The sequence below is a fragment of the Lepus europaeus genome, chromosome 2 (assembly GCF_033115175.1).
Source record: "Lepus europaeus isolate LE1 chromosome 2, mLepTim1.pri, whole genome shotgun sequence".
In the NCBI taxonomy this organism is placed as follows: Eukaryota; Metazoa; Chordata; class Mammalia; order Lagomorpha; family Leporidae; genus Lepus; species Lepus europaeus.
Window position 1 is genome coordinate 150,240,346 of NC_084828.1, and position 27,544 is coordinate 150,267,889.

At 38.3% G+C, this 27,544-nt stretch overlaps 1 protein-coding gene across 1 annotated transcript in view; it reads left to right on the top strand.

Annotated features, from left to right (window-relative positions):
* PIK3R4 (phosphoinositide-3-kinase regulatory subunit 4) overlaps positions 1-27,544 on the top strand; it is a 69,813-nt gene that overhangs the window by 11,835 nt on the left and 30,434 nt on the right. The window contains exons 3-9 of the mRNA XM_062214835.1: positions 1,218-1,351; positions 5,857-6,439; positions 9,283-9,417; positions 12,523-12,744; positions 17,226-17,399; positions 23,649-23,794; positions 26,165-26,368. Of these exons, the coding sequence (XP_062070819.1) occupies positions 1,218-1,351; positions 5,857-6,439; positions 9,283-9,417; positions 12,523-12,744; positions 17,226-17,399; positions 23,649-23,794; positions 26,165-26,368 (1,598 nt within the window). The remainder of the gene's footprint in view (positions 1-1,217; positions 1,352-5,856; positions 6,440-9,282; positions 9,418-12,522; positions 12,745-17,225; positions 17,400-23,648; positions 23,795-26,164; positions 26,369-27,544) is intronic.

The following is a 27,544-nucleotide window of genomic DNA, read 5'->3' on the forward strand; positions in this document are numbered from 1 at the left end:
TGCTGCCCGTAGCTGCCATTTGGGGGATGAACCAACAGAAGTTAGATCTTTCTCTCTCTCTCTCTCTCTCTCTCTCTCACTGTCTAACTCTGCCTGTAAAAAAAAAAAATATATATATATATATATAGATGTTTATAGCTATTCATTTACTCTGCTTTCCTTACATCCTGTAGTTTTTGTTTGTTGTATTTTCATTTCCACTCGTCTCAAAGTGTTTTCTAATTTTCTTTTGGTCCACTAGTTATGTAGGAACGAATCTGTGAATTTTTCAGAATTTCTCCTGTTTTGATTTCTTATTTCATTTCACTGTTTGAAAGGCATAGTTAGTATAATTTAGCCCTCTTAAGCTTGCTGAGTCTTGTTTTATAGCGTGGTATAGGTCTAATCTGTAGTGCTCCATGTGTACTGGAGAAGTTGAGGTGATACTTCAAGGCAGAGGAACCAGAAAACCCAAAGTTGTGAGATAAAGTTATTGAAGAACTCTGTAAGACTTGTTAAATGGATGTTGTATCATGATTCAATAAAACTGTTTGTAGCCACTCTTAAAATTTCTGTTTTGAAGATTATATAAGGGCATATAATTGAGTTCTCTCTGTTTCCCTCTCTAATTTTACAGCCACACTTCTTAGCATATCACATTTTATGTTTGTTCACTGGTTTTCTTTCTGTCTTTTACTGGAATGAAAACCTCAAGAGGATAGGGATTTTATCTGTTTTATGTACTACTGGTACCAGCTGTGTAGGAGGCATCTAATAACTACTTAATGGTAAATATGGAGGGGAGGCTTCAAAAAAGTTCATAGAGAAATGGAATTAAAAGATAATGTAAATTTCCCATGAATATTTTAAAGCTCTTATAGAAATCTGTTCTTAGGAGAAAACTTTCTTATGGGTTTTTTTAATCTTTGTATATAAATGTGTATGTATATTATATACACATTCCTTTTAAATGATAAAATTGAGAAGTAATTTTATTGTAAGCTTTTTTAAGAGGCAGGAAAAGTGACCCCTTTTGACATTATAGTTTAGAAACTGATGATTGGGCAGTAAACATTGTCCCTATGTGCTTGACGTTAGTTGTATGTTGCATTGAAATTTCTAATTCAGTTTGCTTTTGGTTTTACATTTTGAATTTTATGAGTTTTCTGAATTCTTGATCTATATTACATAATATCTTGCATCTGATTTCTAATGGACCTATATTTGCTGTTTTCCAGGTTGTGTGATTGCTGAACTTTTTACTGAAGGTGTACCATTGTTTGATCTCTCTCAACTGTTGGCTTATAGAAATGGACATTTTTTCCCAGAACAAGTGTTAAATAAAATTGAAGATTGCAGTATCAGAGAATTGGTAACTATATTAGCAAATATTTGCTGCAAAGTTTTTTTTTAAAAAAATATTATTTATTTGAAAATCAGAGTTACAGAGTAGGAGAGGCAGAGAGAGAAAAAGAGATCTACCTGCAGGTTCACTCCCTAAATGGCAGCAGTGGCCAGGGCTGGACCAGGCTGAAGCCAGGAGCCAAGAGCTTTTTCTGGGCCTCCTTCATGGGGCAGGGGCCCAAGGACTTGGGCCTTCTTCCGCTGCTTTCCCAGGTGCATCAGTGGGGAGCTGGATTAGAAGTGGAGCAGCCCAGACTCGAACCAGTGCTCGTTTAGGATGCTGGTGCTGCAGGCGGCGGCTTTACCTGCTGCGCCATGGCGCTGGCCCTTGCTATGTAGTTTTTAAAGGATTTTGTTTGCATTTGTGCATCAGGCAACTCTCTGGAATGTTGGAAATTTGGAATAAAGCAGTAAAGCAATAGTTACTAATATGCACAATGAATTGTTACTTTTGTGGGAGAAATTTATTTTCCCCCTTCTTAGGCACAGAGCTCATTTGACTTGAAGTCCATTGTGTGTCTTCTTATTATAATCTTCAGCTCTGCTTTGGACAAATTTGGAAGGAAATGTGGAGGTTGCTAGGGTTTTGAGAAGTTGTCTGGATAGAGCCTTCCTAGAAAAAATGAAGGAAATGGGCATCTCAAAGGAAGGAACGGAATATAATACAGCCATACAGGGCCACTTCATAGAGAAGCAAGTAGCTTTACATTTCTCCCTGAACTCTGGGGAAATTCTGGAGGGAGATCTATAGAGTTACAAATTCATATCACGAAACAAATTTGAGGCATTTTGTGGGAGGGGCCCAAGCTGCCTGTCTGCATTACTGTATGAGGGCATCTTTTGAAAGTCAGTCATATGTTAACTAATGTTTATGATGAAGACTGACTCACAGGGAAGATGATGGTGTGCTTAGAAAATCTTTAATAAGGTAGGGAAATATTTTGATTTCTCTTAAAATGGTAATGTGAAAAAATAACATTTCAGAGAAAGGCATTTTAGCTTATATTTAGTGAACACACTAGTTAAGAAGTTGGTGTACCTTGCTGTTCTGTCTTTGGGTATAAAACTTGCTATGTTACTTTGGCTGAATAATGAAGTGGGTCTATATTTTGTGTGTTTGTGCATATATATATATATATAGTTTTAAGATTTAATTATTTTTATTTGAAAGAGTTACAGAGAGAGAGGAGAGGCAGAGAGAGAGAGAGGGAGAGAGAGAGAGGTCTTCCATCCACTGGTTCACTCCCCAATTGGCTGCAAGGGTCAGAGCTTTGCCGATCCAAGTCAGGAGCCAGGAATTTCTTCGGGTTTCCCACGTGGGTTCAGGGGCCCAAGGACTTGGGCCATCTTCTACTGCTTTCCCAGGCTACAGCAGAGAGCTGGATCAAAAGTGGAGCAGCTGGGACTGGAACTGGTGCCCATATGGGATGCTGGCACTGCAGGCGACAGCTTTACCCACTATGCCACAGCACCGGCCCCGGACCAATATATTTTTTTAACTGTGAAAGGAGTATGCTTGTTTACTGCTTAATGCTTGATCCATAGTAAAAGTAATTCTGTTCAGTCACTTTCCTTTTTAGTTCATTTGATTCCTCCATGTTACTTAAGATTAAATAGAAAGCTCAAAGAACTAAATATATTTTGATATTATTTTATATATTTAAATAAAAACTGATATACTATGATTATCCAGGAAATATTAAATTATGTATATTAGAAATTTCTATCCCTGGGGCCGGCGCTGTAGCGCAGCGGGTTAATGTCCTGGCCTGAAGCGCTGGCATCCCATATGGGGACTGGTTGAAGACCCGGCTGCTCCACTTCCAGTCTAGCTCTCTGCTATGGCCTGGGAAAGCAGTAGAAGATGGCCCAAGTCCTTGGACCACTGCACCCACATGGGAGACCTAGAAGAAGCTCCTGGCTCTTGGCTTCAGATCGGTGCAGCTCTGGCCATTGCGGCCAATTGGGGCACTCCCAATGAACCAGTGGATGGGAGACCTCTCTCTCTCTCTCTCTCTCTGCCTCTCTCTCTCTCTCTCTGCCTCTCTTCTCTCTGTGTAACTCTGAGTTTCAAATCACAGTATCCTCTATGATACTAGAAAAAGTATAGATAAAGTCAAATTAGGTATATCATTTTGAGTGTTCACAAGATTTAATATCTCTTTTATCTTACTTGGAAAGTTTAAGCCATACATTCCCTTTTTGATTGAATGTGTCCCAGAACTACAGCTAAACCAGGTATTCCTTTGAACTTGGGGCAATAAGGTTTTATATATATATATTTAAAGATTTTATTTTTTTGTTTATTTGAAAGACTGGATGGCAGAGAGAAGGAGAGACAGAGAGATCTTCTACCTGCTGGTTTATTCCCCAGTGGCTACAGTGGCAGAGTGGGGCTGAGTCAGGCCAAAGCCAGGAGCTCAGAACACCAGGTCTCCCACGTGAGTGTGGTAGGAGGAGCCCAAGTACTTGGACCATTTTCTGTTGCTTTCCCAGGCACATAAGTAGAAACCTGGATGAGAAGTGAAGTAGCTAGGACTTCAGCCAGTGTCCAATATGGGATGCCAGTGATGACTTAACCTGCTGTGCCACAGTGCCAGCTCTAGTGATAAAATTTGTTTTTAGACTTTTTATTTACTTGAAAGTCAGAGTTATAGAGAGAGAGCTTCCATCCTCTGGTTCACTCCTCAGATGGCTCAATGACCGGGACTGAGCCGGGTGAAGCCAGGAACCAGGAGCTTCATTCAGGTCTCCCACATGGGTGGCAGGGACCCAAACATTTGGGCCATCTTCCACTGTTTTCCCAGGCCATTAGCAGAGAGCTGGATCAGAAGTGCAGCAGCTGGGAATTGAATCAGTGCCTATATGGGATGCTGGCATTGCAGGCTGGTGGCATAACCTGCTATGCCACAATGCTGGCCCCAGCAATAAGGTTTTATTTATTTTTTTAGAAACTTAATTATTTATTTTTAAAGAGTTAGAGAGAAGGAGAAACGGAGAAAGAAAAATCTTCCATCTGCTGGTTCACTCCCCAGATGGCTGTAACCACCAGGGCTAGGCCTGGCTGAAGCCAGAAGCCAGGAGCTTCTTCCAGGTTTTCCACATGGGTGCAGGGTCCCAAGCACTTGGGCCATCTTCCACTGCTTCCCCAGGAGCATTAACAGGGAGCTGGACCGGAAGTGAAGCAGCTGGGACTCCAACAGGCCCCTATCAGGGATGTTGGTGTTGTGGGCAGTGGCTTAACTCATTATACCACAACACCAGCTCCAGCAATAAGGTTTTAAACCAGAACTCTTTTTTTTTATTTTTTAAAGATTTATTTATTGATTTGAAAGTCAGTTACACACAGAAGGAGACGCAGAGAAAGAGAGAGAGAGAGGTTTTCCATCCGCTGGTTCACTCCCCAGTTGGCCACAACAGCTGGAGCTGTGTCAATCCATAACCAGGAGCCAGGAGCCTCTTCCTGGTCTCCTTTATGAGTGCAGGGGCCCAAGGACATGGGTCATCTTCTACTGCTTTCCCAGGCCATAGCAGAGAGCTGGATCGGAAGTAGAGCAGCCGGGACTTGAACTGGTGCTCTTTTGGGATGCCGGCACTGCAGGCGGTGGCTTTACCCTCTAGGCTATGCCTCAGCGCTGGCCCCTAAACCAGAACTGTTAACCTGGGATACATAAATGGATTTCAGTGATCCCTTCCAGAATTGTAATTTTGTATGTAGAAATTGTGTGCATACATTTTTCTGTAGAGAAGATCTGTTGCTTTCCTCAGATTCTCAGTAGTGTGTCCTGTTAAGAAATGTTTAGGAATCTTTTAGTTATGGGTTACAAAATTTCCTTATCTTAAAGGATGAGGAATACTGAACAGGATATAAACTTCTCTTTCTGTGTCGAGGCCATCTGTAATGCGCACTATCTCTCTCTATATATATTTTAAAGATTTATTTATTTATTTGAAAGACAGAGTTACACAAAAGCAGAGGCGGAGAGAGAAAGAGAGAGGTCTTCCATCCGCTGTTCATTCCCCAGATGGCTGCAATGGCTGGAGCTGTGCTGATCCAAAGCCAGGAACCAGAAGCTTCTTCTAATCTCCCACATGGGTGCAGGGGCCCAAGGATTTGGGCCATCGTCTACTGCTTTCCTAGGCCATATCAGAGAGCTGGATTGGGAGTGGAGCAGCTGGGACTCAAACCGGCGCCCATCTGGGATGCCAGCACTGCAGGCAGTCTCTTTACCTGCTATGCCATAGCACTGGCTCCACACTATATATATTATTTCCCATAGCTTTCTAGGACTATGGTACAGTCATATCCAATAGAAATCAGGTTTTTGAAAGTAGTGTGGCAGATGATGATGGAGAATAGTCAGAATTATCTAAAAATTTTTTAAATTCCACGTAAATTGCATTTGTGGCTTTCATTTGGTTTTAACTTGTGGTCTCAAGTCTATTTTTGTTCCCTGTCTCCCTTTGGTATAGGTAACTCAGATGATTCATCGTGAGCCAGATAAACGATTAGAAGCAGAGGATTACTTAAAGCAGCAACGTGGCAATGCTTTTCCTGAAATATTTTACACTTTTCTTCAGCCCTACATGGCCCAATTTGCCAAGGAAACATTTCTCTCTGCAGATGAGCGTATTCTGGTTATACGGAAGGATTTGGGCAACATTATTCACAATCTCTGTGGCCATGATCTCCCGGAAAAAACGGAAGGAGAGCCTAGGGAAAGTGGGCTGGTTATCTTGGTGTCAGTCATAACGTCTTGCCTGCAGACCCTCAAATACTGTGATTCCAAACTTGCTGCCTTGGAACTTATTCTCCATTTGGCCCCAAGATTAAGTGTGGAAATCCTTTTGGATCGTATTACACCTTATCTTCTGCATTTCAGTAATGACTCTGTTCCTAGGGTGAGGGCTGAAGCCTTGAGAACTTTGACCAAAGTCCTTGCTCTTGTCAAAGAGGTTCCCCGCAATGATGTCAATATCTATCCGGAATACATTCTGCCAGGCATAGCCCACTTAGCCCAGGATGACGCTACTATTGTTAGACTAGCCTATGCCGGTAAGGATTTATTTCCAAGTAACGGTTACTCAGATGGTTTTTGGGAGGGGGGGAAATACATTATTATGGCTGATTCAGGTAATACTGAAATTTTTTCAAGTTAGTGACTATGGTACTGCTTGTTCTGATTTCTTTGGGAATTCCAAATATGAACTTTGCTTTTTGAACTACTTGTGTACATTTTAATATATATTGCTAATCTGTTCCTGGGGTTCACCTTTTATGTGTTTCTCAATTTTTTGAAATGATCAGAGTGATTGAGTGAGTATATAATACAGAATCTTGTGGTTTCACAGGGACTGTAACTTGGTTTCAGACCAGTGTTTACAGGTACATCCTTATGCTCTAGTGTCTTTAGGCTCTTTTAAAGCTTCTCTGAACAAATATGCTTGTTGGTCAGTTTTAATATGTAACAGTCTGTTGCAGTTGAAAAAATGCATTTTTGCTGAGCAATTTGGTGCTGAAAGAACCTTTCTAGTTACTATAGTGCTTAGCATGTGTGGCTAAGCAGAGGACAAGTTATACACATCTACCTGTTCTGTTTGTCTTTCTCATAAAACTTCATGATGCAATTGATGTTTTTAACTTTGCAGATGAATTTTGATTAAAAATTTCTTTATGGAAAATAATGTATTTCTGCAATATAATAATGCTGTTTTGAAGTCTTTGTAAATAGTATATAATATGTGTGTGGTGATGGTATTCTTTTTTGAAAGAAAGTTGTTCAGTTCTTTCATTTTACAATTTGCCTGCCATGGCCGGCGCCGCGGCTCAATAGGCTAATCTTCTGCTTGCTGCGCCGGCACACCGGTTCTAGTCCCGGTTGCTCCTCTTTCTGTCCAGCTCTGTGCTGTGGCCTGGGAGTGCAGTGGAGGATGGCCCAGGTCCTTGGGCCCTGCACCTGCATGGGAGACCAGGAGGAGCACCTGGCTCCTGGCTTCGGATCAGCGCGGTGTGCCGGCCGCAGCATACCGGCCACAGCGGCCATCGGGGGGTGAACCAATGGAAAAGGAAGACCTTTCTGTCTGTCTCTCTCACTGTCCACTCTGCCTGTCAAAAAAAAAAATTTTTTTTTGCCTGCCAGTATTTTAATGGAATATGTGAAAAGTAGCCTTTGTACTTCAGTCTTATTTCTAAGTATATCTGCAAAATGATTGCATTCCTCTCCTCCCATGATATTTTTACTTATATTTATCTTTCTGCCTATTTATGGTGTCTTATTTCTATAATTGTATAGTTATAAACTTCAGGCTTAGAAATGTAGGATTTCTTTAAGATGCATCAAAATTTATCTTGTATTACAAGCATACTAAAAATTCACTTGGCAGTATAAGTCATAGAACAAAGTAGAATCAAGTGAAATAAAAGTTTATAGGTTTTAAAGTCAAGCCGTATCAGTTTTAAGATCCTACTTTTGGCTCAGTGTAGCTTAATCTGTTCTGCACTGTGTTAAATAGGTGAAGTTCTGTGCATAGGTACCATATTAACATGTTGACATTTGATTACTAATAGCCATAATATAAAACTAATAGTTTCTGTTTCCATAAAAGCCTGCTATGTGTCATGGCATCCACTGTTCAAGGCTGTTGCGTGGGTTAGTTACAAGTCCTGGTGACCCTTGCAACAAGCTTAAGCAGTAGGTGTTATATTATTGTTTTACAAGTGAGAAAATTGGGGGGGAGGAGAGACTAGATAATATGACCCAAATTTATCTGGTCTAATGCTCAGTTCTTAGAGTTGCTGGCCCTGACCTTGATTTTGAAACTGAGTTTTTCGATATCTTCTGTGTCTTTCTAGCAAGGGCTCCTGATAAAACCTAGAATCAGTGCCAGCACCTTGCAGTGTCCCCTTTCTTCATGGCCTCATGCATGATAAAGCAGCCTTTTTAAATGGAGCCAGAAAGCTCTTTGAACTTGTATTGGTTAAGTATAATTAAACCACCCAAGTCAATGATTATACAAGTTTAAAATCAGCTTTGGCTTTTTTTTCTTTATGATATTTTTTATCTGAGAGATGTTGTGAGCCTTGTTTTAAGTTTTAAGGTTGTTAAATGTTATGTTTGGTGCTATTCAGCCTTTGATGGATTGTGGTTATTTGTTAAGCATGGATCAGGATGCACAGATGCAGGAAAAGAGAGTTGGAGAAAGTATGAGTGAAGAGCAAATGTAGCCAACAGTAAATGTGACGACAGAAATTAGAAGCAGATATTTTGCAGTGGTGAGGGGTGTCAGACAGTTTTAGCAGATTATTACCAGGAGAAAGGAGAAACTGTAGACAGTAGAAGCAGTCTCACGCCTTGGCCTGTTAAGAATATCACTGTAAAGCCGCCGGCACTGTTGATTTTGCTTGGTAATGACTCTGAGGTGTCTGTGACTCCTCATTTATGCTGAAGAAACAGACTCAGATAATGTAAACAGCCAGCCAGGAAGTGGCAGGGTTGAGGTCTGCACTTATTTCTGCCTGATTCCAAAGCCCAGCTTGATGTATTATTTTAATGAAAATTTTTCTATGTGACTGTAATGGTATATTTCACTTGTCAGGGTACTGTTTAAATGGTAGGTCTCTGTAGAAGGATTAAGCTTTGCTAACCTCAGTAGCATTGGGTGCTATATTTTGTTGTTTTTTTAAATGCTTTTTTTTTTTTTTTAAATGCTACATTATTGTTTGGAGTTAGCTGTAGGCTATACAATTAGTCATCACATATCTGATTAGGTTAAGTACTGAATTGAAAGTTTATGATTTTAAATTTTATAATTACTTATGAAGACAAGTTGGAAAAGTTATAAGTATCACAAATATCTAAGATTATAATGAGAAATTGTCTTCCTTTTTTATCTTAATAGAAAACATAGCTCTACTGGCAGAAACAGCTCTGAGATTCCTGGAATTAGTACAGTTAAAAAACCTCAATATGGAAAATGACCCCAATAGTGAAGAAATAGATGAAGTTACACATCCGAATGGAAATTATGACACAGGTTGTATACTCTTCCAGATTTCCTGTTAAAATGAATTGCTAATGCTACCTTGCAAAGGCTGTCATTTGTAGTTCCCATGTGATGGTGATGATTTCTGAGATTGGCACTCATCTTCTGGTATTGACCTTGTTCATGATTAACTTCTGAAAAGATTCCTGGATTGAGGGATGTTTGTCTCTAAAGACTTCCAAAAAACAAATGGTTGAGATTTGATTACTAAGTAGTAGTGGTCCTTTCAAACACGAATTATAACAATTTTCTTGCATTCAATTAGTTATGTCTGTTGGTTTTGAATAATGTCTTTTACTCGGTAATTCTCATGATTTTTAAAAGCACAAATAGAATTCATAATTTGCATAGAATAACAGTAAGTACTGAGAGGAAATAAAGACTGTGTTGAATGCATTTCAGATGTGGTATCCAATTTTTTCATATTAAAATTTGGTATATATGTTAAGCAGTTGAAAATTGCCTTGGACCTAATTTTTTATTTTACCGTGTTATTTAAATAGTTGTATATGTGGTTTTAATATTTATGGTTTTCTTTCCAAGCATCTGCCAATGAGTTTGGTTTGTTGTTTGTTTTTGATGAACTGTTCCAAATGCCAGCATTAATGTCAATATCATATGAAGGTGGATGGGACCTTTAAAAAAAATAGTTTTCATCTGAGGTGAAGGAATACCAGACCCATGGACAGGAAGGTTCCCTGTCTATCTTCATATTGTATTATCCAACCAGAAAATGATCAGTTTGTCACCAGAATCCAAACTCAAACTCAATTGTTTCTCAGTTAGAACTGATTTTTGTGAGTAATAAAGCTAGCTGAATGATATAATTCTCAAGATATTAAAAAACAAAACAGGAGACACCATTGCTAAAGAATCTAAACCATGGGGCCAGGGTAGTGGTGCAGCAGGTTAAGCAGTTGCTTGTAATGCTGGTGTTGCATATTGGAATGCCAGTTAGAGTCCTGGCTGCCCTACTTCAGTCTAGCTTTCTGCTAATGTGCCTGGGAAGGCAGTGGAAGATGGCCCAAGTTCTTGGGGCACTGCCACTTACGTGGGAGATCTGAATGGAGTTCCTGGCTTCAGCCTGGCTCAAAGTGGGCAGTAGATCTCTCTCTCTTTTTTTTTTTCTTTCTCTCTCCTTTTCAAATGAATAAATCTTAAAAAATAAAATAATCTAAATCTTTTTTTTTTGTTTATGTAAGTAGGTTCTGAGTATCCTCAATGAAACACTTTATTTCATACTGATTGTGATTTACATATGAAAATCCTTACCCTTTTCCATAAAGGAACAGATGTGATGGTAAACTCAGTGATGTCTGAGTCTCTGTCTTAGATTTCTCTATATTCATACAGATCTTAATAGGCTTTTTTTCTAAAACTTATATTTATTCATTTGAGAGGCAGAGTTATAGATAAAGGTAGGGAGAGACAGAGAGGTCTTCCTCTCTGCTGGTTCTGCTGGTTCACTCCCCAAATGGCTGCAACAGTCTGAAGCCGTGGCCAGTCTGAAGCCAGGAGCCAGGAGCTTCTTCTGGATCTCCCATGTGGGTGCAGGGGCCCAAGCACTTGGGCCATCTTCCACTGCTTTCCCAGGCCATCAGAAGGGAGCTGGATCGGAAGTGGACCAGCTGGAACTTGAACTGGCACACATATGAGATGCCAGTGCCACAGGCAGAGGCTTAACTTGCTATGCCACAGCATTGCCCCTCTTAATAGGTTTTAAGCTAATGTTTTTCAGAGATTTACAAGTAAAATATTGAATTTAATCTGCTCTAAGAGGGAAATTTAAATTTCATGCTACAGGAAACTAGAATGGGCTCTGTTATTCATTAGAGTGGTACCATTTTAGTATTTTTTTTTTTTAATTTTAAATTTTAAAATTATTTGAAAGAACAGAAAGAGAAGCTCTTCTCTTGTTTGTTGGCTCCCCAAATGCCATAACAGTTGGGGCTGAGGCCAGGCCAAGCCAAGCCAGGAGGCTGAAACTCATTCTAGGTCTCCATGTGGGTGGCAGGGACCCAAATGCTTAGGTTAAGACCTGCTGCCTGCTAGGATGTACATTAGCAGGGAGCTGGAACTGGAAGCAGAACTGGGGCCTGAATCCAGACACTAATATTGATTGTGGCCATCCCAAGCAGCATCTGAATTATGGTGCCAAATGAAGGCTCCACCATCTTTAGATAGCATACATACATGCGTATGCTTGGTTAAAACAATTTTTTGCACCCAAATAATTATATATTTTCGTTTCCATTTTCATGAACTTTCTGAATACAATGAAATAGTTGTGAACTTACAGGAGAATGCACTACAAAGGAAATACTAGATGTTTTCATGGCGTTCCTTGGAAAAAACAATACTGTCCTACATTCTGTAACTGTGTAAATAATGGATTTAGATATTCATAGTTTTGGGAGCTATTCTTGAATTTCTCTCAGTGTGAGCATATAATTTTGCCTGTCAGATTGGTCACCTTTTCCCTTGGCAGTAGCTGAATGGAGCAGCAGTGGCCTCTGCCTCACTTAGTCATCAGGTGATTGTTAGACATCTGCTCTGCATTAGGCAGTTAAGGACCTGCTGTGACCACGGGGATATGGTAGTGAGGAAGACAGAAGTGATATTACACAACTCAGTAAATAAATGGTAAGAGGAGGGAGAAGAGAGAAGGTCGAAGAGAAATGTAGTGACAAGCCAGATCATGTAAAACCTTTACGAGTGCTGGGCAGTGTATTTTCTAGCTTTATAAAGTGTGGTAAACAGCCCTTTAGAAAGTCTTGTTGAGTACCATCATACTGTACCCTGAACCACAGCGTTTTCAAGCCCTCCATCAGTGTGCTCTTATTAAAGGATGCTCTTTCTAGTGCTTCCCCATAAGTTTCTCCCTGAGCTCGTGTGTGGAGCTAGTGAGCTGGTGAGCGTGCTTGTGGCATCTGCCCGCGAGGTACTCTTGGCTTTCCGTCCTTCAGCAGAGGAGTGGAGGAGCCTAGCTTTGCTGTGGCTTCTGTGGTCATTGTCTTCCCCAGGAGTGAGGAGGAAGGCTGGTTCTGTATGTACATAAGCAAACATTGATCCTGTCTTTGCTGTTTTTCTTTTTAGAGCTCCAAGCCTTACATGAAATGGTCCAGCAGAAAGTTGTTACTTTGTTAAGTGACCCTGAAAATATTGTGAAACAAACCTTAATGGAAAATGGAATAACACGGCTGTGTGTATTCTTTGGACGTCAGAAAGCCAATGATGTTTTATTGTCTCACATGATCACTTTCCTAAATGATAAGAATGATTGGCATCTGCGTGGAGCTTTTTTTGATAGTATAGTTGGTATGTTTTTGTTTTTAAATTTGTCTTAAAGATTTTAAATTATCCTGTCAAATATTTGTGCTTCTATTAAATCTGAAGGACTAGTGATAAGATTACTGAATTTCATTAATAATGGAATGAGATCCTAATATTTCTGTTTGTCTTCATGTTGCTTTAGGATTTTGTAAGTATTTTAGGTGATCCATGGGTTGGTTAGTTAACCTGTTATACATCCATATGAGGGAATACCATTCGGTCTTTAAAAACTGTAAAAGAATAATGACCTGGAAAAATACCATGAAATATTGTTAGTTACTAAAGAAGATTGTAAATATTTTTTAAATATGATCTCGGTACTATAAAGGAAAATAAAGTGTGTTTATAAAAAAGGCTGAAATGTAGTAAAATGTGGGTAGTGGCTATCTTGAGCTAGGGTAGTAAGTGATTATTTTCTTTATGGTTTTCACATTTGCTAAATTTCCATCACTTTTAGAATCAAAGTGACAGTTATAATATGTTTATATTAAAGAATCAGTCTATTTGGAGATCAAAAGGTTTAGCTTTATATAAATTAAAATTTGTGAAAGATTAAGCAGCTTTTTTGGCTGCTCTTTGATTTCACATACTTCTAGTTTTCAGATTTGTCTACAGAAGACATTGTATTTTATCTAATGCATTTAACGAAAACCTTGTATTTTATCTAATACATTTAGATTTAATTAGAAATAAGTTGGACTTAGGGTTAACTCATTTGATACAAAAGTTAACATTTTTCTCTTTTGAATGATAACATAATTCCTTTCCTCCTGAGTTACTGATGTTTTCAGTTTTGTCAATTTTAAGGTTACATGGTAAGTTCATATCACTGCTTACCCACTCAGCCTCTTGTGTCATTCTCTACATGATTGTTAACAGTTTATTTCTTTCATATAAAAAAATTTATAGACTGTTATACATGTTGGAAATCTTGATTGATTTCTGGCCTTTCTAAAGAGGTAGCAGAAAATACAAAGCTTTAGGATTTTTCCCCCAGGTAATCTGGGAAAGTAAGCTGTAAGGTTGGCTGTTGGAATTTTTTCTAAAAAATTAAAAAAAAAAACCCTCATGATACAGGATTGGTATTTCCACAAATGCTATATACAGTGTTTTAGAGAAACAGATACTCTCAATTTTGAAAAGCTTTGAAATTGCCTATATTTCTTGCTTTATTATTAAATCATTTTTCAGGCATCTTTTTTTTTTTGTTTTTTCATCAGTTTATTGATGTATCTCAAGCATATCTAGGTTGCCACCTAACTCAGTTCCTGAATAGAGCATATATCACTTCTCACTCCTTTCTCACTCCATTCTTTTTCCAAATAATCTTATTATTATTTTTTTTTTTGGAAAACGGTGGTTTGTAGCACTTCCTCCATCTGTTGGTCAGCTTGTGTGTTTTAAGCCTATCTTTATATTGGTTATTTTTCTGTTTAAAGAGATTTTCATTGTTTTGTTGGTTTATTATAAAACTGGTTAGCCTCTATGAATATTTAAATGCTTTAAAAATCATTTATTATGTAGATAATCCTATATATTTGTTTAATGTGTCAAATAGGTATTTAAGTATTTGTTTCTTATTATTTTCTCTGGACAGAAATATAAAATTTTAATTAATAACTTAAGACCATATTTTAAAACTCTTGATTTATTTTATAATCTTTTCAAAAGATTGTGTCATTTTTCACTCCATTATCAGTATTAAGTACTGCATACTTTCTCGGCAAGGAATGAGCTCAACTTAATCTTTGCTTATTGGTAGGGATGCTTTATTTGTTTTGGTGTTTGTTTCTTTGCTTACCTATCAATTTGAAAAACTTTCTTGTTCATATTTCTTTTTCTGCGAATTTTATATTCATTATTTTAGTCCTTTTTTTCTGACACAGTAATGCCTTTTTTTTTTTTTTAGTCTCTTACACATTAAGGACATTACTTTTTTATCATAACAAACTTTTTTACATACAAATTTATGGGGTACTATGTGATGTTCCAATACCTATATACATTGTATAATGTTCAGTTAGGGTAAATCTCTCTCTTTTTTGGAATATTTGATTTTTCTTTATGCTGAAAACTTTTTTTTAAAGATATATTTATATATTTGAAAAGCTGAGTTGGAGAGAGAGAGAGGGAGGGAGGGAGGGAGGGAGGGAGGGAAAGAGAGAGAGAGAGAGAGAGAGAGAGAGAGAATCTGTTGATCTTTCAGTCTTCTATCTGCTAGTTTATACTCCAAACGGCTACAGCAGCTGGGGCTGGTCCAGGCCAAAGCCAGGAGCCCAGAATTCCATCTGGTCTCCCACATGGGTGCAGGGGCCCAAAGACTTGGGCCATCTTCCGTTGCTTTCCCAGGCTCATCAGCAGGGAGCTGGGTTGGAAAGCAGAGCAGCTGTGACTTGAACCAGTAACCATGTGAGGTGCTGGTGTCATAGGCCACTGCTTAACTGCAATGCTGGCCCCTATGCTAAAAACTTTTAAAATCTTCTAGCTTTTTTTTCTTCTTTACTATGGAGGAATATACAGTACACTAACACTGTAGTCATTCTATGTTGCAAAACAAACTATCTTGAAGGCAAATTTTTCAGTTCCTTAGATTGATTTTAAGTGTTTTTAAAAACAATTTTATGTAGTCAGTTTGATCTTTTGTGCTTTTTTTTAAAACTTTTCATGCTTAAAGTTGATTTCCTTTATAAAGAAGAGGATAATGTGTTGTATGCTTGTCATTCTTTTTTTTTTGAAGATTTATTTATTTACTCGAGAGGTAGAGTTATATAACTGACAGACAGAGGGAGAGACAGTAAGGTCTTCTATCTGTTCGTTCACTCCCCAAATGGCCACGATTGCCAGAGCTGGGCCAATCCAAAGCCAGGAGCCAGGGGCTTCTTCCAGGTTTCCCATGTGGGTGCCAGGGTCCCAAGCATTTGGGCCATCTCCCACTGCCTTCCCAGGACATAGCAGAGAGCTGGATTGGAAGAGGAGCAGCCGGGACACAAACTAGTATCCACATGGCATGCCGGTGCCACAGGTGGAGGCTTACCTACTACGCCACAGCGCCGGCACCCTGTCATGCTTTTTTTTTTAAATGCTTTATTTTGCACACTTCAGTATTTATTGGGGGCTATGGTGAAGCTGAAATATAAATTTTTTTCTTTTCAGAAATATAGCAAGTTTTCCCAACATTATTTTAACAATTTGTGTCTTTCCTATTGATTCTGTGAAGCTATCTTTATCATTTGTTACATGCCTTTCTCACAGTCTATTATCTGGGTGTCTATTCTATTCCATTGATTTCTTTTTTCTTGTACTCATATTCATAGCTGTATTATATTTATGTTATACTCAATTTTAGTATCTGCTAGGGTAAATTGCCAGATGTCCCTCTTCATTTCTAAATTTTTTTTAGCTGATTTTAGTGTACTATACACTTCAGTTTGTAAAGTTCCTTAATGTAGGCCACTGGAATTTTGAGTCATAGTTTTCTTTCTTTAAAGATTTATTTATTTATTTGAAAGAGTTACACAGAGAGAGAGGAGAGGCAGAGAAAGAGAGAGAGAGGTCTTCTATCCAATGATTCACTCTCCAGATGGCTGCAATGACTGGAGCTGGGCCGATCCAAAGCCAGGAACTAGGAGCCTCTTCCGGGTCTCCCACGTGGGTGGCAGTGTCCTAACCACTTGGGCCATCTTTGCTGTTTTTTCAGGCTATTAGCAAGGAGCTGGTTTGGTTGTAGAGCAGCAAAGAGACGAGCCAGTGCCCATATGGGATGCCGGCAGCACAGGTGGTAGCTTAACTTGCTATGCTACAACCCTGTCCCCTAGACTGTAACTGTTTATCCTGGAGTTTCAGATTGGTTTCCTTCTAGAGATAAAGTAATGAGCCGCCTTCACCACATTTTTTTTTTTTTTTTTTTAGTTCCAATTTGGGCTGACTGGATTTCTAGGTCTTTTCTATTTTTTTTTTTTTTCTTTCCCCTTGGCTTCCTAGGTTAGAGCTACTATTTTGTGTATTCCGTATCTTCCTCTTTATTTTGTTGGAGTTCATCCTCAAGAAACTGTCGTGGAGTGTTCTGTGGGAGATAAACCTGTAGTTCTTGCATGTCTTGAGATGATTTATTTTGTTTTCCTATTCAATTGACGTTTGGAGTATAGAATTTCTTTCCTAACTGTGAAGGTCCTGCTCTGTTGTCTGCCAGCCTCTATTGTTTCTACAGATCATCTGATGCCAGTGTGATTCTTTTTTTTAGGAGACCTGTGTTTTCTTTTTTGTAAGTTTTAAAATCTTTGCTTTTTCTTGATGTCTCAGAATTTCTTGGCGATTCGCTTTGATGTGAGTCTTTTCCACTTACTGTGCTGGGTAGGAAGTGCCATGTTTTTTCCTGAGTTGTTTGATATATTTGACTTTTGATTTGTTTTTTGCCTTAATGATATATTTGCTTTCAGGTATCGAGTAATCATGCTTCTCATTTTCAGGTGTTGCTGCCTATGTTGGCTGGCAGAGCTCCTCAATTCTCAAGCCCCTGCTGCAACAAGGTCTTAGTGACGCTGAGGAATTTGTTATTGTGAAGGCTCTTAATGCCCTTACTTGTATGTGCCAGTTAGGGCTGTTACAGAAACCCCATGTCTATGAATTTGCCAGTGATATTGGTAAGTTTCTGTTTCTGAATATCTGAATTATAAAGTCAGGGTATGGAAAGAACTTTATACAGTTTCTAGATAATACAGAGGGAAGTTTCAACTTTATTGTTCCTACTGCAGGTTGAACATAGCTACTTTGAAAATCCAAAATCTAAAATGCTCCAAAAATCCGTATCTTTCTGAGCTCTAACCTGACAAAAGAGGGAAATTCCACATCATGAAATTTTGATTCATGCACAAAATTATTAAAGATACTGCCTAAAATTCTCTTAGGCTGTATGTATAAGGTGTATCTGAAACAGGTTGTATTTATACTGGGGTCCCATCCCTATGAGATCTCATTATGGATATGTGAATATTCCACATACAAAAAATTCTGAAATCCCAAGCATAACTAATCTGAAGCATTTTGGATAAGGGACACTCAACCTCTGTGGATTGCATATGTGTTTGTAGAGAGGGAGACTCAGTTGGTTATCCTGCCCAGGTTGTGAAATATTGCCATGTTTTCAGCTGTTGTTAAGTCTTTGTGACCCTTGTGCGGAAAAAAAAAAGAATCAGGATTTTAAATTTCCAATTTTTTTTTTACACCTGACCATTAGGCATGTTGAAAATTGAATGTGAAGGTTGTTTATAACTGTCATTACATTGGTTGCCAGTTAAGAATTCATAGTATTTCAGTTACTAATATTAATATTTTATGAACCAATTAATTCCTTCACAAATATATTACTCACCTATTTATCTTAAAGTTAAAATTCAGAATAAGAGCAATAACATTGCAAATAGAATAAACTTTGAAAATTACAAAATTAAGAATATCTGAGGAAGCAGTGTGAGATTGCCAGCTGGCTCTGTACTGAGAACAAAATCCTAGAAAATTGCCTTTTTAGATACTAAATTATTGCTACATGATTTGCCAAGGAAAATCAATAGAAAGTCAAAGTTGGTTCAACTTGACATTTTCTTAGAGGTAATCCTTAGAGAAAAAAGATGAAAGAGACTTGCTGTTTATTTTGAGAAACTAGATGGTAGCCAGTAGAGGTAAAAATTCTGTAAAATTTTAAGGCATGAATGTAGCTTTTTACTAATTTATGATAATGCATATGTAGGTTTTTTATTTTGTACCGTAATACCTAGGATTGTTCTGTTAATTTATAAATAATTGGATTTTTTGATTATTTTAAGACTGATCATGAATATAGTAGAAATGTTGTATATTGGCAATACAATCATAATATTTTTTTAAAAATTACATTACAGTAGTTCTTAATTTTTGTCTGAGCTATATAATGCTGAACATTGGGAGATTCTTTATCACTGTTTTTGTCATTTTAACTAATAACTTGGGGATATATTGTTTTGAGAAGCAGAAGAAAATGAAGCGAGAAAGGGAACTCTCATCTGCTGATTCACCCTCCAAATGTCCTCCATGGCTGGGGCTGGGCTAGGCTGAAGCCAGGAACTCAAATAGCATGATAGGAACACAATTACTTGTATTGGCAGGAAGCTGGAGTTGGTGTGGGTGTGTTTATCAAACCCAGGTACTCTGATATGGAATGCTGGGGTAAAAGCTCATCTTGGATATTGTTTTTTTAATTCATTCACCCACTCTGTCTTTTGATTGGAGAATTTAACCCATTTAGATTTAAAGTAATTATTGATTGGTACACATACATCACTGTCATTTTTTTTAAAGCTATATTTATTTATTTGAAAAGCACAGTTACAGAGAGGCATAGAAAGAGAGAGAGAGGGAGAGAGAGCGGTCTTCCACCTGCTAGTTCACTCCCCAAATGGCCGTAGCGGTTGGAGCTGTGTTGATCTGAAGCCAGGAACCAGGAGCTTCTTCCCGGTCTCCCTTGCAGGTGCAGGGGCCCACGGACTTGGGCTGTCTTCTGCTGCATTCCCCTTCCAGAGCGGAGAGCTGGATTGGAAGCAGAGCAGCCAGGACACAAACTGGCGCCCATATAGGATGCTGGCACTGCAGGCAGTGGCTTTACCCGCTACGCCACAACGCTGGCCCTGACTACTGACATTTGTCAGTTTTTTTCTGTTTTGTAATTCCTTTATTCCATCTTCCCTCCTTTTTTTTTTTTTTTTTTTAAGATTTTAATTTATTTGAAAAGTTAGAGAGGGAGAGGGAGAGAGAGAGATATCTTCCATCTACTGGTTTACTCCCTAGATAGCCACAATAGCTAGGACTGGGTCAGTCCAAAGCTGGGAGCCAAGAGTTTCTCCCAGGTGTCCCATGTGGGTAGCAGGGGCCCAAGCAATTGGGCCATCCTCCACTTTTCCTAGGTCACTAGCAGAGATGAACTGGAAGTGGAACAACCAGGACATGAACCAGTACCCATGTGGGATCCTGGCATTGCAGGCAGCAGCTTTACCTGCTACACTACAACGTGGCATCCCCATTTTCCCCTCTTGCTGGCTTCCTTTGCGAATTGATGATTTTTTTTGTAGTGTTGCGTTTTGGTTTCATTCTTTGTATGTAGTACAAGTTTTTGTTTTTTTTCCCCTTCCCTATGGTTATCCTGTGGCAGATGAACTTCTGCAGTCTTTATTATTTTACAAGGTGTAGTTCTAGGTTGAAGTATTGTATTACTATAGGTTGAAGTTTTTTTTTTTTTCCTTCAGCACATTGACCATTTCATCCTACTCTGGCCTGAGAAAACCACTGATAGTCTTATGTGATTTCCTTGTATGCGAATGAGTTCTTTTATCCCTTGATACCTTCACAGTTCTCTTTGTTTTGACTTTTGGGAATTTGAGTGTAATGTGTCTTGGTGAAGATTACTTAATCTATTTGACATTCTGTGGGCTTCATAGATATGGATGTTCACCTTTTATATATGTATGTTTCACCTTCATATATATATATATATATATATATATAAATTATTGGCTCATTTAATGGTATTGCAAGGGTCCTTTATGCTTTTTCCATTTTTCATTATTTTTTCTTTTTGTTCCACTGAATAATTTCAAATGACCTCTGTTTTTATTTAAATTTTAATTAAAAAACGATTTGAAAGCTATGGATGGAGGGAGCAAATGAGGCAGACAGAGATCTCCTATATGCTGGTTCACTTTCCAAATGCTCACATCAGCTGGGACTGGCCAGCTGAAGCCAGGAGCCAAGAAGTCAATGGGGTCTCCCATGTAGATGGCAGAGATTCAGCTATTTAAGCTATCACCTGCTGCTAGGGTGTATATTGTTACAAGGAAGCTGGAATTGAGATTGGAGCTGGGACTTGAACCCAGGCCCTCTGGAATGTAGGCATCCCAAGTAGCTTCTTAACTGCTACGCCAAACACCTGCCCCAAATGACCCATTTTTGAGTTCCCTGATTCTTTATTTTGCCTGATACTCATACACTTTGCTGTGAAAAGTCTGTAGAATTTTTCCTTTCAGTTGTGATTTTCCGTTCTAGAATTGGTTTGGTACTCTTTTTATAGTTTCCTATCTCTTCTTTCATGCATTGTTTTCCTGATTTCATTTAGTTGTTTCTTAGTGTTCGGTTGTAGCTCACTGAGATTCTTTAATATGATTATTTAAAATTCTTTGTCAGACAGTTTGTGGATCTCTAGTTCCTTAAGATTTGTTACTGTTGCTTTGTTCCTTTGGTGATGTTATGTTTCCCTGATTAATTTGTTATCTATGTGGCCTTGCATTGGTGTCTATACTCTTGAAGTAGGCACCGCTCCCAGTCTTTATAGACTGGTTTCAACAGGGAAAAGCCTTCTTCATTCACATGCAGAGATTTTAGGAAACAGGCCTCTGGTGGGGTCTGTGTATGGGCTTCCTGCTGGAGTTCTTGGGTGGACTGCCCTGGTGTCATCATCCACAGTGTTGAGCGTGGAGCCTGGTCCATCGGAGTGGGCCTGCAATGGTGACTTACAGGATGGGCCTGGATCCCTTGTACTGGGACCATCAGAACCTATTAGTGTGGTTCTCTTCACTTGGTCTGTGGGGTGATGCTAGAGCTAAGCCTGTGGGGCAAACCCAGAGCTTATATCTGAGGAACTGGCCTGAAGCTTGCACAGTGCTGACTTGGTGCTTGGGCAGGCCTTGCGCCAAGTCTGTGGATACCTGCTTATTACTAGATTGGGCTTAGTTCCTGAGTCCATAGGGGCTGGCCTAATGCTAGGATCCACTGGAGTAGCCCTAGAGCCTTTGTCTATGGGAATGAGCCTGGATTCCTGGTCTTTAGGGACTTACCTGGAAGCTGAATCATCAGGAACAGTCCTACAGCCTGGGCTGGCATGGCCAGCCAGATACAGGGGTCTACCGTGGTGATTCTGGACCCTGGGTCCAACTGTGTCTGGGTTTTCCATAACTTGATGAGGAGCCTGTGTCTGTGGATGGGCCTAGAACCTGCGTTCCACTGGGATAGACCTATGCCATGGTCTGTGACGAGTTAGGTGCTTGCTTCACCTTCCTCCTCCTACCTGGAAGATGTTCTGCATTGCGCTTCCTAGTTTGGGGAAAGAGTTGACAAGGTACTGTGAAAATGTTCCTTCTAACCTCTTCAGTATATTTTTTTGTTTGTGCTATACCTAAGTGATGTAATCTCTCATCTGACTTCCTTATTTCTTGTGAAAGTATTTTCATGCATGGGTAGCTATTAAAATTGATATTTTTTGTAGAGTACAAGTGCTGAAATGTCCTGTTCCACCGTCTTGCTAACATCAGTCTGTTGCGTGATTCTGAAAGCGAGCTACGGTTGTATTTTTGATGGTTATTATTGTGATTTCTTTGGCAGTTTCTTCAAAAACTGAACTCTTCTCACTTAAATATTACAGATACTCACTTTTCCCCATGCTTGACCCAAATAATTGCAATATTTAGTTTAGAGAGAATATTGAGTACTCTATTTTATTGGAAATTATGTTGATTCTGACTTCCTGGGTTTTGAGTATTTGATGTGGTCTGCAGCAGTCATCTAGTTACTAATACAGTCCTGTTGTACAACAGTCAAGTGCACAGTCTCATTCTTCAGTTAATTTCTCTTGCATGTGTGGATTTTCTGGGTGGCTCTATTTTAGGCTGTACATCTCTAGATCATCTTTGGTGACTGTAACCCATTTGTCTCGTTCTGGGACCCTGCCCAAGTTAAGTTCCTGTTGTGAGGATGGTAGAAGCAGAGGGCAAGGCTGTCTGTGTAGCACATTTCAACTTTGTGTTATGTTTGCTAACATACTTTGGCAAAGCTAAGTGATGTGACTGATTATGGGAGCCACTTCTGGGAGGTTCTCAGTGTATTTCTGTTCCTTGTTTTTCCTCTACTCCCAAGGGAAATATCAGCCTGCTCTTGTTGGGAGGATCAGAGACTGCAGGTTATGTATGAAATAATACAAAACTTCTCCAGAGTAACTACAGGAATTGGAAATGTGGTAATTTTGGAGAGAGATATTTTGAATGGTTTTCTGCTTTCCTTTCTTTAGATAAGATTTATTGACAAAGTGAAGTATTTTTATTAGCATGGTTTTCTTTCAAAATCAATATCGTTTGAGTGTAGATGTCTTTGCATTTATGGCTAATATGTAATTTTTGTTTTCTTTTAGAAGCTTGAGTTTTATTCTAATTCAGGTTAGTTTGATTTTGATTAGTTGACATTGACTTTAGGTTTAATACAAAAACTTGGTAAAAAAAAAAGGATAAAAAATATTGTTATGGTTTAATTTTACATTTTAAACCTTTGAAGAGTAGACATGTTTTCTGCTATTTCAGTTCCTGTCCATAATGACTTGTCAATTAAATTATGAATTATATACAGAATTAGATTTGAACAAACCATTGGATTTAAAAGACTATCATGCAGATCGTTCACTTAATCTCATTGCTATGTCCTGAAGGACAGAGGGTATATCCTTGAATTTTTGTGGGCATGTAAGAGGGATAACAATAGTTTATGTTTTGGGGAGTTTGCAAGATCTCTAATAGGCTTTAAATGAGTGTTGTAAATGAGTAAGTGCCCACCCATCTTTAGCGCTGGCTAAAAAAAAAGTAAATGATTAAGTATTTAGGAGATAACAGTTTTTTCTGTTGTGATATTATTAGTATTTATGTGAACAAAGTTTTATAACACTGTTCAGTTGCTTGAGATGCTTGAAGGTAATTGAGTATGTGAAGTTACTTGCTACTAACTTTGCAATGTGATCCTTAGGTTATAAAGTGAAGGTTTATTTATCCTGATAGTTTGGAAGTACTTATGAACCTGGTTTGATCCGTACCTTTTTCCTTCTTCTTTAGCCCCCTTCCTGTGTCATCCCAATCTATGGATACGCTATGGTGCCGTGGGATTTATCACAGTGGTAGCCCATCAAATAAGCACAGCTGATGTCTACTGTAAACTGATGCCTTATCTTGGTCCATACATTACCCAACCAATAATACAGGTATACATGTTCTAACTTAGAGTCAGTCCTCCTTCCCAAGTGTGCCTCTTTTAAAAAAATTTTAGAGTTTTATGTTTTTAAAAACTTTTTTTTCTTTTTTTTTTTATTAATTTTAATTCTAATGGGTTACAATGGCTTCCCCCTCCCAAAACTTCCCTCCCACCCACAACCCTCCCCTTTCCCGCTCCCTCTCCCCTTCCAATCACATCATGATTCATTTTCAATTCTCTTTATATACAAAAGATCAGTTTAGTATAAATTAGGTAACGATTTCAACAGTTTGCCCCCATATAGCAACAGAAAGTGAAAAAAAAAAATACTGTTGGAGTACTAGTTATAGCATTAAATAAGAGTGTACAGCACATTAAAGGCAGAGATCCTACATAATATTTTTTTAAAAATTAATTAATTTTCTATGCCATTTCCAATTTAACACCAGGTTTTTTTTTTTTTTTAACTTTTAAAGATTTAAATTGACTCCTAGCAGTTTTATACTCCTTTCTAACTAGTTAATGAGAATGAACCAAGCACTCTTGAAGCTGAGAAAATATTATGTTATACTTCATTATACACAATATAGCATGTGGTAGTAGTTTATGCTTTATTTTGTGTAATACTGTAAAGCATCAGATGTTAAAGTGAAATAATCTAGTATAAACATATATTGATGGAAGCCTGCTTTTATTGTAAAGTAAAATTGATTTCTACCAGGGTCTACATTTATAAAAGATGTTTGTGGTTTTTTGACTACTAACTACTAACTACCTCAAGCAGTAATAGCACTGGATAAACTTCGGGTCTTTGATTCATTCAAGGCAAATTTTATTTACTCAACTTGTCAGTATTTGTATCCTTTATCTTGCTGGATACACAAATACCAATATAAAGTATATAAATGGAATGTTGAAAAGTGATTCTGGCTGTTAAAACATCCTGAAATGTCCCAATTTTACTAATATTTTATTTCCCATTTGGAATTTCCATGCTTCTCTTGGCTTCTCCTACTTTTATTACTCAGTGTACCTTCTCTTCGGTTGGAGAAAAGGATCTTAGATATACTCTGAAAATTAGGAAGTTTTGATTGTGTCTTCATTTCTTACTTTCCTCATAGATTAATCCACTTCTGGGAATTGTCATTCTTTTCTTTTGTAGAGTTTATATAATTCACATATTTTTAGCCTGAGAAGTTACTTATATATGCGTGAAAGATGGGTAATACTACCAGAGAGTATACCTTTATTTTTTTAAGTTTATTTATGCTTCTTTAGAAATCAGGTGTAGAAATGCCCAGTTTTTGACTAATAATTCTATTTAGAAGTTAATTAAACTTTTGTTTTTATCATTGTTCTATACTTTTAAAGGCCAGAATCAGGAGTTGAGAGGATAATTATCCATTTGCTTTGCAGATTTTACCTTTCTGCAGTTTGGATTAGACAAAAGATAACTTTTTATGATCATTTGTACTTTGTAATTCACCAGGTTGTTAAAAATATGTTACTCTTATAGTAATGTGCTCTTTTTTATTGTGTATGTATTGACAAAGTATCTTGGGGAACAATTAAGGAAAGATTTTTTTTTTTTTTACAGAGTTAGAGGGAGAGAGACAGAGAGAAAGGTCTTCCTTTTTTTTCCGTTGTTTAACCCCCCAAATGGCCGCTACGGGCGGCATGCTGCACCAATCTGAAGCCAGGAGCCAGGTGCTTCCTCCTGGTCTCCCATGCGGGTGCATGTCCCAAGCACTTGGGCCATCCTTCACTGCCTTCCTGGGCCACAGCAGAGAGCTGGACTGGAAGAGGAGCAACTGGGACAGAATCTGGTGCCCCAACCGGGACTAGAACCCAGCGTGCCACCCAGGGTGCTGATGCCGCAGGCAGGTGGAGGATTAGCCTAGTGAGCCATGGCGCCGGCCAGTTAAGGAAAGATTTTACCAACTCCGTGGCGAGTACTGTTTTTAGATGCAGTTGACTCTATTTGGGAAGATGTCACGGCTGAAGGGGAGACCTGTGATATGAATATCCTTTCTGGTTCAATACCTACTGGCTGCTAGGCCTGTAACCAAAGATGTTTGTTAGATCTAGAGAATCTTCTGACATATTGGGATCTAGAAAAGGCTCTTTTTCATTTTCTAAAATTTTCTGGCATATGTTTTTATTATTAGTCTTCATTATGCTGGAAACAGATGTGTATTCTAGTGCTAACAATGAAAAATAAAAAATACCTCATTTAAAATTTTTTCTTCTGAAAAATTTTAGATGATATATCTCATTTCCTTAGAAAGTGTTTATGTTTTCACAGGATGGTTATAGTTAACTTGCAAATAACTGTACTAGAATGTATTTTTGGCTGATACTTTTTATTTTTCTAATATAGATTGAAAGAAAACTTGTTCTGCTCAGTGTCTTAAAAGAGCCAGTAAGCCGTTCTATATTTGATTACGCGTTGAGGTCTAAAGATATTGCTAGCTTGTTCAGACATCTTCACATGCGTCAGAAGAAACGAAGTGGCTCTCTTCCTGACTGCCCTCCACCAGAGGATCCTGCCATCGCACAGCTTCTAAAGAAACTGCTATCACAGGTCATACCACTTTTCTGAAATCTTATATTTAAATGCAGATTTCATAAAAATAGTTATTACATTTTTTTGAATTTTTATTTGCTTTGTTTGTTTGAAAGGCAAAGAGACAGAGATATAGAGATCTCTCATCTGCTGGTTCACTTCCTAGTTGACCAGCAACAGCCAGAGTTAGGCCAAGCCTAAGCAGGTACCAAGAACTCAATCCAGGCCTCCCACAAGGGTGGTAGGAACCCAAGTATTTGAGCTGTTACCTGCTGTCTCCCATGGTGTGCATTAGTAGGAAGCTAGAATTAGGAGTAGAGCAAGGGCTTGAACCCAGACACCCTAATATAGGATGTGGTCTTCCCAAGCAGCATCTTAACCCAGTAGACAAAATGCCTTAAAAATATTTTTAATTGAGTAGGTTTTAGCATAACAAAAAATTGGGCAAACATCATATCTTTGCTTAAATCCCAAAGCAAATGCATATTAGAATATGATAAGGACTTGTGTTGAGCTAAGTAAGAGTTAGATAAAATGTATTAACTTTCTTTTGTGATTACTGGCTAAATAAATGAGTGTAACAGTGTACAAATAGCCTTAGATTTAAATAATGATTCGATTATATATTTCATTAAAAATATAATGAAATTTATGTAGCAGAAATGTTGCAAAAATATAGATGCAGCATAGGAGAACCCTTGTTCATTTCAGTCCACGTTGAGAATTCTCACTGCATGTGAGGAGCTGAAATAGCTTGCATTTATAATGCATCTTAGATGGAATAAACAAGCATTTTACTGCTGTATCTTAAAAGGCTGTGAATTTGGATCAATTAATAAGCCTTGTTAGAAGTATGAATATTCCTATTGCACTTTACCTTCGTAAGACCTCTCTAGAAATACTAAACTGAGATTCAGCCTGCTGCTTTAAAAGGGACATGTAGAGAAATCCAGATAGGAATAAAAATGGCTAAAAATACATAATACGATTGCAGAATATGTGCTCCATGAGCAAAGACTGAGGGACAAGTTCAATGACTGTATTTAATTCTGCACAATGTTTTGTAAAGAGAATGCTTTTCAGGCATCCCTTGCCTAAAAAGAAAAGATGAGAAGATGCATTCAATGGGAGAGAGAGAATTTTATCAGTTTTGCGATGTCAGTCTTTTCATGTATTGTGCTTGTCACTGAGTAC